This window comes from Trachurus trachurus, assembly GCF_905171665.1.
Source record: "Trachurus trachurus genome assembly, chromosome: 16".
Taxonomy (NCBI): domain Eukaryota; kingdom Metazoa; phylum Chordata; class Actinopteri; order Carangiformes; family Carangidae; genus Trachurus; species Trachurus trachurus.
The window spans coordinates 17427341-17442776 of record NC_139902.1 but is presented as its reverse complement, the minus strand read 5'-3'; the positions used below and the strand labels follow the sequence as shown (position 1 = coordinate 17442776).

General features: G+C 41.4%; 2 protein-coding genes across 4 annotated transcripts in view; one reads left to right on the top strand and one right to left on the bottom strand.

The window, feature by feature from the left end:
- Positions 1-6245, bottom strand: part of nbeal2 (neurobeachin-like 2) — a 33428-nt gene extending 27183 nt beyond the window's left edge. For all 3 annotated transcript variants that reach the window (XM_083990225.1, XM_083990227.1, XM_083990226.1), the window contains exon 1: positions 6160-6245. In XM_083990225.1, the coding sequence (XP_083846351.1) occupies positions 6160-6234 (75 nt within the window). In that variant the 5' untranslated portion in view covers positions 6235-6245. The remainder of the gene's footprint in view (positions 1-6159) is intronic.
- Positions 6246-8420: 2175 nt separating this feature from the next.
- Positions 8421-15380, top strand: ccdc12 (coiled-coil domain containing 12). Its single transcript, XM_083988854.1, has 7 exons — positions 8421-8536; positions 10831-10904; positions 13754-13833; positions 13990-14051; positions 14134-14168; positions 14286-14362; positions 14976-15380. The coding sequence occupies exons 1-7, from the start codon at positions 8453-8455 to the stop codon at positions 15053-15055; spliced, it is 492 nt and encodes a 163-aa protein (XP_083844980.1). The 5' UTR covers positions 8421-8452; the 3' UTR covers positions 15056-15380.
- The last annotated feature ends 56 nt before the right edge of the window (positions 15381-15436 follow it).

Sequence of the window (15436 nt, the reverse complement as noted above, 5' to 3'; positions counted from 1 at the left end):
GGAACCCAGTGTTAAACAGAGTACAGTGTTTTAAAAAAAAAACACACAACACGCAGGACATGTAGAAATGTTCCCTGATGTACTGTGTTATGGAACAACCTGAACATTTTGATTAGCTGAGGGTGCATGTCAGCACTGTAGCAACTTCTCCAGAGCAGTGGGTGTGAGGGAAGACATGATTTGTCTCAGACTGACTGACTCATTGTACACAAATAACACAGTGTAAACAGCACATGGTATGGCTAATTCATCAGGTACTTCCCCCTTGGTCAAGGGGAAAATGCATCAAAGATGATTTATGTAAAATGTCTTGTGGCTGGTGTGTTTTTAAAGGCTGAACCATGACGAAGACTTGAAGTACAATATATAGATACTGTAACTATATGTAACATGCAATTAATAATAGTAACAGTTTGTCTACCAAATGCAACATAAAATTGCAAAACTAATGCAATTTGACTCTGAACACTCTTGTCTTGTCTAAAGCTGCATTTATTTTAAATGTACATTACCAACTGGCATTGACTTATGAGCCAGTCCATCTCTCATTGTACGCAGCTGAGCAGGGTGCCAGGTTCTTGCGAACCCAGTCTCAGACGAGCCTTCAGTGGCGTCCACAGTCAGCAGCTCAGCAGCTGCACATCACCCTCAGCACCAGCAACAGTGTCCGACTCACTCGCCTCTAGTCTCCCGACGTCAAACGAGCAAACCAGGAAATGACATGTCACTTTAACTGAAGCTTATTTCCTTCATACTCTGCCTACTCGTCAAACCCCTTCCTCTTTTGGTTCGACTGCTGGTTGTGAGCCGATATGACGGCGGTTTATGAGCTGTGGAAGGAGCTAAAACTGACTGAGATGTGATGCGATGAAGCAGTGAGCGTCACAATATACAGTAAGGACCACTGTACTGGCACGACTTTGAAGACAGAATCTGATTTTGACATTATGTAAAAGTGAAAGAAAAGAAGATTACATTCATCACACTCTGCATATAAAACTCTGCAAGTATTGTTTTCTGACTCCAACATTAGGTATTTGACTCCTGAGCTGCGGCGGCAAGGACACTGAGAAATATTTGCAACATTCAGTAAAAATAAACAGTAGCTGAATGACTGACCCCTCCCTGACATTACTGAGGCTATAATAACAGCTTTTTATGAGCATTGTTTTGGCGCTCTTTTGTTGCTCCATCATGTCTCGTATTATTCCATCTGCTGGAATTCACATGTAAATGTAAATGGAGACATATTTATTATCAAAACTGTTACACGGTATATTTTTAACTTGAGCTCAACTACATCTAGCAAGTGTGGCTGGCTCTCTCGTTTAATGTAAAAGGAAGTGACAGTTTATCTGTTCCGTGTGGAGCACAGATACTTGGGCGTTTTGTTTAGACCCGCTGAGGCTGGGTGGAAGTGCAACAGGTAGATTTTGCGGCTGTAATAAAAAACAAATGGTCACAAATAGGAAGTGAGACTGGTTTGCTATCGAGAAGTAAAACCAGAGTAAATACATTTTTGTACAGAAAATTTCAAATAGACAGCTAGTAGCCCGCTGCTTTAGGTCTCCCTTGACAAATCCTAAAAATCCATCCCTTACATAATGACTTTTGAAAAACACCTCTGAAGAAATCCACATCCTCTAATTGCAGTTCCCTCAACTTGTTTCCCATGACGTTGCCCAGAGGACTAAGCTCAGTGACTGGTTCAACGCACGCTGGCAGAGAACGGCACATTAAAAACACTATTAGAACAGATGCCACAAACCAACTATGAGGTCCCAGCCTCTATAAACAGTGTCATTTATCTCTGTTCTCTCTGCACATGGCCAAGCAGCTGTGTCGCTCTCGGCTGCTTGGCATTCTGCTTCACTCCAGCTTCCTGCACAAGTGAAAGCAAAGAGCACTTTGATTTTCCTGGTCGGCCCCTTGTGTTGGTAAACAGGGGAGATGGAGGCGCACGAGGGAATCCAGTCACAGGGCTCATGGGACAGTTAGAGTGAGCCGCAGGGTTGGTTGTGTTTGTTGTTGTTGTTGAATTTCTACAGTTTATTATTGTGCATCAGTAAGCGAGATAAATGCACAGTGGGGTGACCGACAGTGGTGACAAAAAAGCAACAAAATATAGCTGGTTCTCTCTCATGGCACGCAGAGAAGTGGTTTCACAGCTGCGTCCATGAGTGGAAATTGGGTTGTCACTGTGGTCCATCTCTACACTGTACAGGCTTTAATTAGTCCATGCAACAGCCTCTCAAGCTAATGATCACAGGATAATCACAGACTGTTTCTCCACCAGCCTGACATCCGACTGTATCCACACTGCAGCAAATGATGCCTCTTTGTTGCTCACTTCAATCCTGTATTATAACATCTGGATACTCTGTGCAGTTTTACTTGTGTGTGTGTCTATGCTGGGTCAGTTATCTCTTGGCAGTACACACTGTGTTGACCACAGGAGCTCCGTGCGTACTGAGGTTTCCTGACTGCATCATCATGTTCATCATGCCCTGCTTAGTCATGGCCAAGAGCAGCCTGAACATAGGACTAGGACTAAAGATTTTCACATGCTGATTATTTTTCTATAGATTAATCGAGCTGATGTCTTGAAATAGCTCCTCCTCTACCCCCACCTTTCAGATAATCCAGAGAAAAACTGTATATTCTCATAACTGAGGAGTTGCAACTCATCGATTAAATCAGTTGGAGATAAATTTCCTGTCCACATACTGATTGATTAATCAACTGATAACACCTGAATGTTGATGCCTGGTCCTTTTTGCAATTACGTGAAATCGTCTACCAGCTTATTTAACAAGTCAGAGTTCATTGAAATGCCCTTATTTAGACTATTTCAACAATTATTTTTTAAAATACCCCATATCTGCTTCATATTTTGAATACACCTTGGTTATTTTAGTTTTTAGAGAAAACAGGCAACAAGAGGAAATTATTTTGGGCTCTGGTAACTTATTACAAAAGCATCTCATTAAACTGGTCACAGTTTTGAACAAATGACTTATTCATTAGCTCGGTAATAAATCCTCAACATAATCATCAGAGTGAAAAAAAGCACTGGCTACAGCCCTACAGCTGGCATGTAATGAAACGTAACCAAACAAAGCTGTTGTTAAGGTTCATTCTGAGACTATCATTGTCTTATAACAATATGTTGTGTTGGGTGTCGTCAGACACGATCTGACAAGTTATGTTACTCCCTGTGATTAGATCAGACTCTTCTGTGTGGTGTCCATACCTGTCAGGCATGAGCGTTTATAGTGGACTGGGAAACATTCTCAGATATGAGATATAGAGCCCAGAGATAGTTTCAGTGAGGCTGGTTTTTAACTCCAGCAGAGGAACGACAGGCATTTTCAACATCAGGGTCTCAATGTAGACTGAACACAACCTCATTTCACATCTAAACCTGCAAGAACCTGATAACCAAGATGCATTTAGTGAATGAACATTATATGTTTGCACAGTCAATTTTATTTATTGATCTATTTGATGGAATAAATGTATGTCCGTGGCTTTGTTGATGCATCTATGCAGTGTTATTATTGTAAGTGTAGCAAATAATCCACTCTGGTCTAAAAGGGAAGCTGTTCATCAGTGTATCCACCATTGCCTGCCTGTTCAAATGCACGGACACTGTCTCATGTTGGGCCAACTTTAACACAGCATAGATACTTATAGACACACAATGGCTTTTCAAAATTTCACATCAGTCCTGAACCTCAGCTGATCTCTCAAAAGTCTTGCAAAGGGTGTGTGACTTCTTGCACAATCGGAGGAAGCAAAGCTCCTTTATCACCAACAAGCCTGAGCAAGCTTAGCCTTCTTATTGCAAATACAGAGCAATGGCTGACATGTGTCCTCAAAAATGTTGGACTCCATTGTTCTGACTCATCTCAGCTTTACTCTAGACCATAAACTCTGAAGTGAAGGTGTGTTAATGATATCAGGATTTCCCTTTTGAATTAACAGTCTGAGGTAAGTATTTGAAGAAGTCTGAGGAAAAACTGTGTCATCAATAGAGACACATGAGATGAAAATATTTTTAGACTTGAATTCAGATCTGTTACAGGGAGTAAAACAGCTGCCTGGGTGTGTTTGATGTGACTCAAACAGAAAGTGTTGCACCGTTGCCTACAAGTGAAGCCTTGTTTACACACGATACGTAAAAGCTTGTGTACAGTTACCTCAAAATCAATTTGAGCTCAGGTCTCTTTTCCATTGTGATTAATTTGCATGTATGTGGTATGAAGATTGGATGTGTCTCTCGTTAAAAAAAGCAAAGAAAAAAAAACTATTGTCTATCCTAACTCGACTAACAGGCAGACAACAAAAACATCACACACAGTGGCACGTCGACGTCTGTAGGAGAGGCAGGTGTTTGTTCCCCTGAAGTGGTTCTGCTGCCTTTCTGCAACCTATTGTGTTTCTCTGAGTCACAGAAGGTAGTGACGTTTAATACTGGGGCTCAGTTAAATCACTTTCCTGAGCTACCCTCTCTCGCCGCTTGGCAACAACAATGGCGGGTCATTTGCACACATGCAAAATCTGCTATGAAGAAAGCTTGTGAATCTATGTGCCATTCTCTGGAGTAAATAAAAGAGAGTGGGAGAAAGAAAGAAAGAAAGAAAGAAACTATTTTTAAACTTTTTTCTTTTAGAGCCAGGAGGCATCTTAATAAGGAAATGGTCACTCACACAGAGATGCTAGACAGCTGTCAAGTCAGATTCAGGGCACACATTGCACCCACGCACACCAGTGACTCTTTCTAGCAGTGGATTACTCCTTATGTCAGCACCTATGATTTTTTTTTCTCTTTGTTTCATAACTGAGAACGATTTGCAAATCTACACTTGTTCAAGCTGCAGCAGCCCGAAGGAGAAGTAACTGGGTGGATTAGAAACACACTTCCTCTGGGATCTGCCCAGAGTGACCACAATGACCACTTTGATAGTGAATGCTGCAGCAAGAGGCAATTCACTAGTATTTGTTCGCTTTTGTCAGTTTTCCCCAATTATTCTAGCTTTGACTAGACTCTGGCAGCCCTTACATACTGAGATTAATCATCTAAGCAAAATTCAATAAGATAGCCTATGTGATGACAGACGTCCATGACTTCATTTTATCCTTGTCAAGACAGCAACCCTTTATGATCTGCTGCGTCTCCATGACCTACAGTGGTCATATGCAAAAAGAAGCCTCATCTCTGTCCTCGGGCAAGGAAGCAGATTGCAAACACATTAAATAGTAATACTTAATTTATTCACAGCCACATGGTCTTGCTCCTTCAAGAGGAGGCGTGACATGAAAACCATGTGCAATAACCTCCTACTATGAATGTCTATTACTTAGAAGCTGCACTTATAATGAATAACCAGAGGACTGAGCTTCAGTCAGGAGGGGGAGAGCATTTGAGCACCACATAAAACAGTTTGACACTCAATTAAGGATAGTGCCAGATTAGGTAAAGCTGTCTCACCACAGAGAGATGCAATTTTGTTTTTGTTTTTATTTAATAGGCCTATGTGAGTCATAGAGGAAATGTACTGCTGGGGGGGAATCAAAACAAAAACAAGCATTTGATGTCATAAGTGACTGTTTTTTCCTGATCAATAAGGCAGACTCTGATACATTGAAACATATCAATATTGTTATGCTGTAAAAACTGTGGCATGCTTTAACAGAGGAAGATCAGAACAGGGAAGAAGAGCAGGAACAGGAAATAGCCTCCAACTCCAACACCTGCATGGCAGGTAGCCTACAGGATCACGCATGATTAATGATCACACATCCTGACTGATCTCTTCAGGTTGAATGACCCATAGTTGTAAGACATGATATAGAAATCTATCGTCTCTGGTGTGGGCTACACAGGGGCAGTAGCCTCCACCATTAGGTAAACAAACAGCTGCTGTAGGCTACAAACAGACAGATAAAACAACACAGGCGACTTCCTCATTAACCGATTCCAATAAACGACAGATTTGGATACACTACACACACCACAACACAACTGCGGACTGCACAACCCATCGCACATGCCACGATCACGCGTCGATCGGGTCGTGTAATAAACTTCAGGCGGAGGAACCTGCTGCGACAACAGGTGTCACCGTCAGGGCTTCCGCACTTGCTCCCTCTTACCTTTGTGTAGTACAACATCCACAGCTCGTACAGCCGCTCCTTCGATGCCATTCCGCCGCCCTTGTGGTTGCTCATTATCCGCCGCTTTTTTTTTTGACTGTTTTCTTTTAAAAAAGCATCAAAGTGTAAGGCATGGTCAAAGCCAGGGCTGCGTGAAGTTGTTTCCTAAAGGCAGAGAGAGGAGGAGGTGGAGGAGGAGGAGGACGCGGCACGCTCCGGCGAACCATTCCTGCAAAAATGACAAATTTACAAAAAGTGCCGCTTTCTCCGCCTTGACGCGCAAAGTTGTCAGAGTGGCGTGGAGAAGGAGCGAAACATGACGATGCGAGCGTCTCCACGGCGCGATCACTGTCGAAACTGTGAAACCAGGAACAAAAATGCGTGGAGATGCATGTCTGGAGAAACACCCATGTCCGCCTTTAGAGCGAGCTTGTTGCTGTAGCCTATGACTCCTATTGGAGAGAGTTTCCCACGGAAGCGACAGATGCCATCCAAGCAAGATCTGAAAAAAAGAAGATCACTGCTGCTGCTGCTGCTGACTGCGTTTCAGTAGTCAGTACATGTGCACAGTCCTGTGTGTGTGAGTGTGTGTGTGTGTGTTTGTGTGTGATGGGCAGCAGCGAGCGACCATCAACTGGTGTCGGACTCAATTAACAAGGCAAGAAATACAGTGAAGAGTTGGCTGTAGATAGGGCTCACAGGTAGGCTGCTATTCTTAAAGACACACACACACACACACACACACACACACACACACACACACACACACACACACACACACACACACACACACACACACACACACACACAACAAAGATGTAGGCTATGTCACAAAAAATGCACAAATTAAAGGTGAAAAATGAAGAATAAGATAACATCTCAATAAGCATGTGTTGTATAGGAGGCAACCTTTAGGTTTTTTTTATTGTATTAAAGCATGTGTTATGCAGTTTCTGCAGCTTTTGCACAGCAGGCAACAACAACACTGATAAGATGAAGACACAAATAAACGCACAGGTGAACTTCAGACTTTAGCAGCTCCTTCTGATGGCAGGCTGTTTTAAATAATGACTGAATATTCCTTATTGAGGTTGTAAGACAATAAACACAGAAAGACCTACATTGATAAAAGGATTGCTACCCTCTTCTCGGCTGAACGCTAAAAATATTGGATTATCACTCCAGTCAAATGTAAACATAGCAAAAGTAAAAGTAGCCTATTAATTATTAGGATTTGTCCTTCTTTATTTATACGAACAACTTTGTTGTTTGGATGACCCTGGTGGTGTCTGGTCTAACTCCATGTACGGTAATCTATGGTCCCATCTCTAAACAAGACACTCTGTGTTCTTGAAAAAGACATGTTCACAGAGGACAAATAGTTGTACATTGAAGAAATTGGCATTTATTGCATAGTACTACTATAATAGCTGTGACTCTAATGCAACATATTGTATGGGGTTTCATCATCTGACAGTCTGACATGTTTTTGTGTGTGATCTCACCTGCTTGACATTGCACATGAGCAGGAAAAATACACATAATCCTGTTTTACTCTGTGGACAGTTAACAGTAGGCTACAGACAACTTTTCCCTATCTGCTTTTGTAGAGGCCGTGTCGTAATCTAGCTATAACAGGAATTTGTTTGTGCCTTTGACTGGCATGTGCTATGAATGGGTAATTTATTGATTTATTAGTGTTATGCCTTTAGTGCCATGATCTTTGACCTTTATAGCGTTGAAATACACACAGGTTTGTGTTGTCACACACCAGTGTTGGTCATTAGGAGGATGGACACAGTGAAGCTTGAGGCAGCTGTATTACCATGGCAATGGCCTACATTCCTAACCAGGACCTGACAGTGTGACCATCAACAGGCGGGACAATGTGCCACTCTGTCCCATGTGTGTGGTCTTTATTTACTTTAACATATAGGCCTCTTCATAGTCTATAAGTAGGTTTAAATCGGCTTTTCAAAACAGCCTATTAGCTGCTGAAAGTTAAATCAATTGAAGCCTAGTGCCAGGGTGCCATTAGTCTATTAACCCTAACCCTTAATTTAAATGTATCTGTACTTGTTTTAAACCATAAGAGAGATTGTCAAGTAATGTTTAATCTTCTATTAATATAACCACTGTTTATTCTTACTAGATTGGTCAAACAAAACATAACCACATGATCAGGCAACAGGCCATTGCCATCGATGTGCTCGGCGGTCGTCTAACATCCTCAGTCAGGACTCAGGACCACTAGTCGAGTTCAGAGAGAACTGAGCGGCGTGCAAGGATAAACATGGAGCGAAGTGTTGGGTCTCTCCAGGAGCAGGCCTTGAAGAGAAAAGAGAGGCTAAAAGCACTAAGAGATAAACAACTCCATGTAAGTTACGTGTCCGGTGATGTCTAGTTTATGATAAATGCAACACAGCCTGTAACAAAACCTCGTAAATCTATTAGACAGGGAACGTAAGCCGAGTTAGCCTGTAGCTAACGTTAGCATCTGTTTTATCCGTGGCTCGTTGATTTGTTTACATACACAGAGAAGACATTTATTCACATGTAGCTCAGTATTTAATACCCAACCTGAATGGGCTTATTTCACCGCTAATCATGTACATAAAGTTAATGGCTCCGTTTATTATAACGTTACCAAAGATACTAATAAATTAGGACCCGTGTTATCCTTCTGTTTTGTTCCTGTGTTCATAGTTTTGATTTACCGTAACTATCATGATAGTGTAATGCAAGTCTGCTTCACTGGGCTCATTTAGGTTCAGTCTGTCTTTGAACAGGTTGATGAAGCCGGACCAGAAACTGCAGTCGTGTTTCCTTGTGTAGAAGAAATTGCGTTAGTTATTCAGCAATGCACTGAACAGACAGAGCCGTAGTTACACACAAACTGTAGAATATACAGGGTACAAGGGGCTGCAAGGATGAGATCTCTGAGTCTCTGTGTTATTGCGATTAATAGCCTACTGCTCACGTGCTTGGAGTCATATAAAAATGTGTCTGTGTTGATTGTTAGGTTTTTTTTTTTTTTTATGTATTCAGGCATTGAGAGTTGGGAACAGAAGGGTATTGAAAAAGTCAGGTAATTTCTGAAGAATATAGCCTAACTCTTATTTCCCCCAATCTACTCACCACCACTGTACTTACAAAAAGTGGGTTGTGCTCAGTGTTTCCCCCCACACACATCGAACACATTAAGATGTGAACCTCTTTAACATCTACAACATGTGCAATGCTGAAAACAGCAATAGTTAACAAGAAATAACTCACTCGATGAAGCACCTATCTAGAGTTGTGGAACCAAAGTCAGAAAAGAGAGACCCCACCCCAACCCACCAGACCACACTGTGGTAAATGGATAACTAAAACACTCCTGTTATTGGTGGAAAGGGGAGGAAAAGAAAACTGAACTTTATTTTGAAGAAGTATGGAGATATCTCAGCTTCATGAATGTTGCAGGAAAAAAATATTAGAAATATTAGAATAGAAGACCACGGTAAAATAAAATCGATGCCAGCAGCACTACCACATGCCGGACAGTAAAAGCTAAAGCATGTGTTAACAGTTGTGTGAGAGTTTTTAATTTAGGCTATCTGATCAGTTATTACCAAGATAATATCATATGCTGAGCTTATCTGGCAATGATAACGGCACAATATTAAATTTGATATCAACACACACCCTGAGTGTTGACCCACATATCCTCAGGGCAAGTTGTTTTTCCTCTTGAGCTCCATTAGGCCTTGAGCTGCTGCTGTCTGTGTTGAAGTATGTGAACACACCTCACAGTTATTCTGCTTCGTTGTGACAATGTTTCAGCTCTGAATATGAATTCTTCTTGCAACAGGAAACCCAGTTCAATGTGCAGCCTGCTGCTTAGACCTAGACCATGTTTCAATAAGCTGTTGTTGAACAGAAGCACACTGGCGTGGCTAGCAATGTTTGATAAACGGCTGCTGACATTCCTGAAGCCGGGGGTTATTTTCCTTTTTGTACTTCAAGAATGAGTCAGCCCTCTGAATTGTTCTAGCAGGTGGACAGGAAGCCTCTTCAGGAAAATGTAAAATGGGAGGGGTTCAATATCCTTTGTTACAACTTCTCAAGGTCACTGTTATGTTTTTCTTTTTCTGAATTTCTGCAAGTCCATTTCATCATTTGCTTTTCATATTGTTTACATGTGTAAAGTGTTGCGTAGGCCTCATTATAAAACGGTGTACTTATTGTTCATGTTGCATGTGAGCTTTTGTTGTTGTTACTTGCTTGTCCTGGATTATCTGATTCTGATCAGAACAACAGCCTGAAGTTCTCAAAACACACCTCCTAAAATAACACTCTCGGAAATAATCAACCTCAAAATGTAAATTTGTTATTTGACTCCCAAATGATGGCCCAACACAAAAACACCAATGATTCATTATTTTTGTTTTCCTATGCAAATGTAACAACTAGCATCTATACATCTAAAACATCTATAAACTGCATCTTTAGTGTGCCAGGTGAGGCAGACCTTTGATTATTTGTCTAGCTCATGTCAGTATTAGGTAGGTAAGTTAGTTTTTTGGGCTTGTTTAGCAGCCAGTTCATTGCTTTAATGATGCTGTGTTGACAGTGAGAACACCTAATAGAAAAGTCAAGTCATTTCATTGCTTGTGTGATGATCTTCAGGGGCGAGAGCAGGACGACGGGGAGCCAGATGAGAAAAGACCTGCGTTAGAGGAGACTACGGAGGAGAAGCACAGGTTGGTCAATCACTCCCCTCATGCTTTAATGTTTTTTATATTGTTGATATAAAAGCATGTGACAGTTTCCTCAGACACTGTGAGCCGTTGGTTGTCCCCCCCTCTGCACAAACGGAACTGAAACTGATATGGGACGTTCATCATCAGAACATTTTATTTCCACCTTTATCTGAACACGATCTTCCACCCTCTGACACAGGACATGTGTCGGTACAGGTCATGAGATGCGGTGTTTACACAGGGCTGGAGCACAGCCCCGCGCTATTAGCTGCTCAAATATCCTGCAGCTCACTCAACTTTGTGTATTAGTCGGCAGGAAGAGCAGCCATCTTTCCTGTCCTGCAGGACCGTTTTTTCCATTGTTTATATTTAATGACTGCGCACTGACGGCACAGAGGGAGTGCCGCTGTGTTTCCTCCAGTTCAACAGGACAGATCTCTCTAGGGAGAATGAAAATAGCAGCACATGTTAAGAGTCCAATTCAGACATTTATCTGTGAAGAGAGAGAGAAAAGGTCAGTGCTGAATGTACTGAGTCTTTTTTAAATTTGCGTTTTGCAAAGTCAAGAAACATCTGTAGCAGAGTGTGAGTGTAATGTATCTTGGGATTGGGATTAAAATTTAATGGGAGATCAAATTCCCAAACGAAGGCACGAAAGTACCAACAAACAGCGTGCTAGTCCTGAAGTTATTCCTATTTTGATTCATTTAAGATTCTTAGGTTTAAGATATCAAAATGAATAGATTGGTTTTCCTACATTCAAGGCTATTTCACAGGAGCTTTTCTGTTACATCTTGCAGATGGATTAATAGGTAAACAGATTTAACATCCTTGGAGATAGCAGATAAGACAAAAAGAAGTTTATAGCCTCTGAAATATTACATTAGTAGTTACAGTTTCTGTGGCTCATGTAAATGAAAAGGCAGGAGTTGTTTTTGCAGCGGTGAATGGGGCAGGCACCTTGATATTAAAGTACCTTTAACCTTTTATATCAGTGTAAACATTGAACACTGCTGCTCTCCTCCTCAGTCTAAACATTTTAAAAGGGCCACACTTGGGTCAGTGCTCTGAATTTATCACCGGCTCTCTTTGATGCCACGATGTGCTTGAAGTGGAAATGTGTAAACACACTTCAAAAGGTTGGGACGCATCAAATTAAGAGACAGTTAAGTAAAATAAAGGCGAGATGTCAAACCTTGACACAAGACTGAAGATTTACCCATTCAGTGTGTTTATCCTTTTTTTTTTTTTTTTTTTTTTTTTGCATTTACCTTGGTGGTTGTTCACTACCTGTGTGCTCGTCTCTGCCTCAGTCTATAACAAAATATCTTGGCCAGGATGCTGTAAAATTCAGTTTGAATGTCATTTGAATGATGTTGGCAACTTTCATTGACCTTCTGCCTCGCTCAGCCTCGTAATGAATGTTTTGGATAAACATCACTTGTCCATGACAAATGAGCTTAAAAACATTTGTTGCCATGTCCATTTGCTGTGGGCTATTCATGGGCTTCACGATGTACAGTCATGCTTATGATGTCCCCCTGACTTTCCGCTATGGGACACATATAGTTCGCTCTACAGCTTGCTCCCATGAGCATGTTTGTACATTTTGATCGTCTTCTCTCTCTTACTATATTCAGGAAAAAGTATAAATTGTATCAATACAGATGCTAAATAACAGCAATATTACAACTACATTCATGTATCCTTTTGTATAAGGACCAGCCTTATACCAAAATATTATCCACAGTAGTCTGGCAAAGACTTAACTAAACACAACCATGCCTCCTGGAGAGAGAATTATTTTAGTTTGTATTTTAGGGTATCTCCATGAGAACAGTTGGTAATAGAGAGGTGGCAAAGGACGAAGACACACAACCAAGATTCCCAACAAGACTTGAACCTTGAAGTTGCCATGATCATTTAAATCATTTAAATCACATTTGAAGCTGAAAATATATATTTTATATAAATTTTGATGAAGTCACATTGTTTCAATTAAAGTCACATTGTGTACTCTGGGAACAATTTGCTTCCTTTCCCTAAGTGTAATTATTATATTTTTGGTCGTTGTACAGCAGAACACATTTGTGCAGCTTTTGGACAAACAGAAAGTAAATGACTCTCTGGGGTATTCAGTGGCATGAAAATTCAATTTATTGGTGAGATGGAAAGATGGATAACATATTTCTCCACCGAAACAGTCTCTGTGGGAGATATTCAGGTGGGGAGAGAAAAAGAGAGAGCGATGTGCGGACCACAGGCAGAACATGACCAGCATTCCTGCCCATACCCATACAAGGCATCGGTCTGTCCATTGGCAGCAGGAGTGTGATGAATGTATCAACAGCGTACACTCTCGGGCTTCATCGCAAATCCATGTTAAGCTCAGAACAGCTGATAACTCCCTTGGTGTGCGTTTAGTCAGACAATAGTTTACCTCTGCCTCCAGACCCTCTGTGTAATCTGCAGAGATGTCAGTCAAGGCCTGCCAGGAATTCCTCTGCGCGGAGACGTGATGAAAGACTTGGTAATTCAACATCAAGGAAAGCATTCCTCAGCTGTTAGCTGCTCTCCTCGAGTCTGTGCCCAGGAGCAGGTGGAACATGTTAATCAGACGTGTTCATAGGAATAAAGAGGGACATTATACCCAACCTCTCCTAGACATTAGATGTGCAGCTGTGCAGGGTTTGCAGATGGTCCCTTTTATAATCTCTGGTAGTGGAATATATTTGTCTACACTGCCCCCTCCTGGACTGTCACAGGAGTGTGGAAAGTGGAACAAAAGATATGCTAATGTTGCGTTTACTGCTCACAGCACTAAAAACAACTGTATTTGTTGTGTCAAGGGAGCTGAAGCTGAGGAACTACACCCCAGAGGACGAAGAGCTGAAGGAGAGGCAGGTGCCCAAAGCCAAACCAGCGTCCGGTGAGAACTCTTTACACGCAAACATTAACTCAGAGCCTTGGTAATATGATATCATTCGTGGCCTCCAGGAAGGTCGTAGCAGACGGTCGCGCTCACAGACCTGCAGCTTTTATCATGCATGATTCATGACTGATGGAAGCCTCTGTTGGTTTGCAGTGGAGGATAAAGTTAAAGACCAGTTAGAGGCAGCTAATCCAGAGCCAATCATTGAAGAAGTGGTGAGTAACCCCCCCAGTGTTGGTGTGATTAATTTGTTTGTCGTGTCCGTTGCTGCTGTATTCAGTTATTTTCTTTCCTCAGGATTTGGCCAACCTCGCCCCGAGAAAACCAGACTGGTAAGAGCCTTTAAAAAAAAAAAAAAAAAATTCCACTCTGTATTGTGAGATAAATCTTGGTCTAATCAAAAATGATTTGTCGCTCACTTTGTGTCTTTACTTTGATTCTGAATTCAGGGATCTGAAACGCGACGTGGCAAAGAAACTGGAGAAGTTGGAGAGGAGAACACAGAGAGCCATTGCTGAGCTCATACGTTAGTATTTCTTGTTTTATGTTCTTTTTTCTCTCTCTCTCTCTGTTTCATGGCTGAATCCTCCTGACAGAGCAGAGACAACAGCGCCTGTGCGAGGCGTGAATTATTAGGCTAATTGCTTTGTGGCTTCCAGATTCCACAGAGACTTGAAGTCGCCTGATGACACCAACACTGTGATTCCTCCACTGATGTGTGATCCACATTCTTAAAATAGACACAAGGATTCAAGAGATTACAGAACAGGTTAAACTGTAACAGGAGGCTTTCCCTGTGTGTCATATTGTACACGCATTAAAGTTAAGTTAACCATGTTCTTTATGTTAATATTATAACTATAATCACTGACCAACATTAAACAAACTATAGTGGCACTGGCAAGAAGTCACTCCTTTAATCTTCTGTATGAACTCAGACAGCATCACAGCTACATGTTGATCCTCCTTCAGTATTAGAGCTGATTTCGCAGCCTGTATCATCTGTATGTGGAGTATCACCACCGTGCAGGACTCTTCTGTTGGCAGCCGGCCTATTTGGTGTCGATGGTTCATGATATCAACCTGTGAATGAAGGATGCAATAAATAAGTAAATCGGATTATGTGTGTGTGTGTCTAGGGGATCGTCTGCGAGGCAGCGAGGAGGAGTTGGCTGGAGCAGTGGGAGCAGTAGGAGTGGAGGAGGGAGACTCGGACTGAATCCAACGTGAAACAGTTAGAACACACACAACAAAAACAGAAGAATAGTGAATGGATGAAACACAACCACAACAACAAGAGCCTGACTGTACTGGAATAATACCATCACATCGTGCCGTGGCTGCTTCCATCACTGCTGGGATAACAATATCCTGTCAGGTCTTTATATACAAGTCCTAACTTGTATTACTGTATCATTACATATTAATGTATATGTATGTAGTAGTACATTATGTATATGTGGTAAATTGATGTGCATTTTGAATGTAATCATCAATATTTAGTTTTGTATTTTCTCAAATAAAATAATGTGAATTTTTCCAAATACCTGATTATTGTTGTGAATTTTCCCCTTATTTGAAAGTAGGGGACGATATGGAT

What these genes read in the sequence shown, in the direction of transcription:
- ccdc12 (XM_083988854.1), top strand. Translation starts at nt 8,453, where the DNA reads ATGGAGCGAAGTGTTGGGTCTCTCCAGGAGCAGGCCTTGAAGAGAAAA. An exon ending in AGCCAATCATTGAAGAAGTG is followed by an intron (nt 14,052 to 14,133) that starts GTGAGTAACCCC and finishes TTCTTTCCTCAG; the next exon opens with GATTTGGCCAACCTCGCCCC. An exon ending in AGCCATTGCTGAGCTCATAC is followed by an intron (nt 14,363 to 14,975) that starts GTTAGTATTTCT and finishes GTGTGTGTCTAG; the next exon opens with GGGATCGTCTGCGAGGCAGC.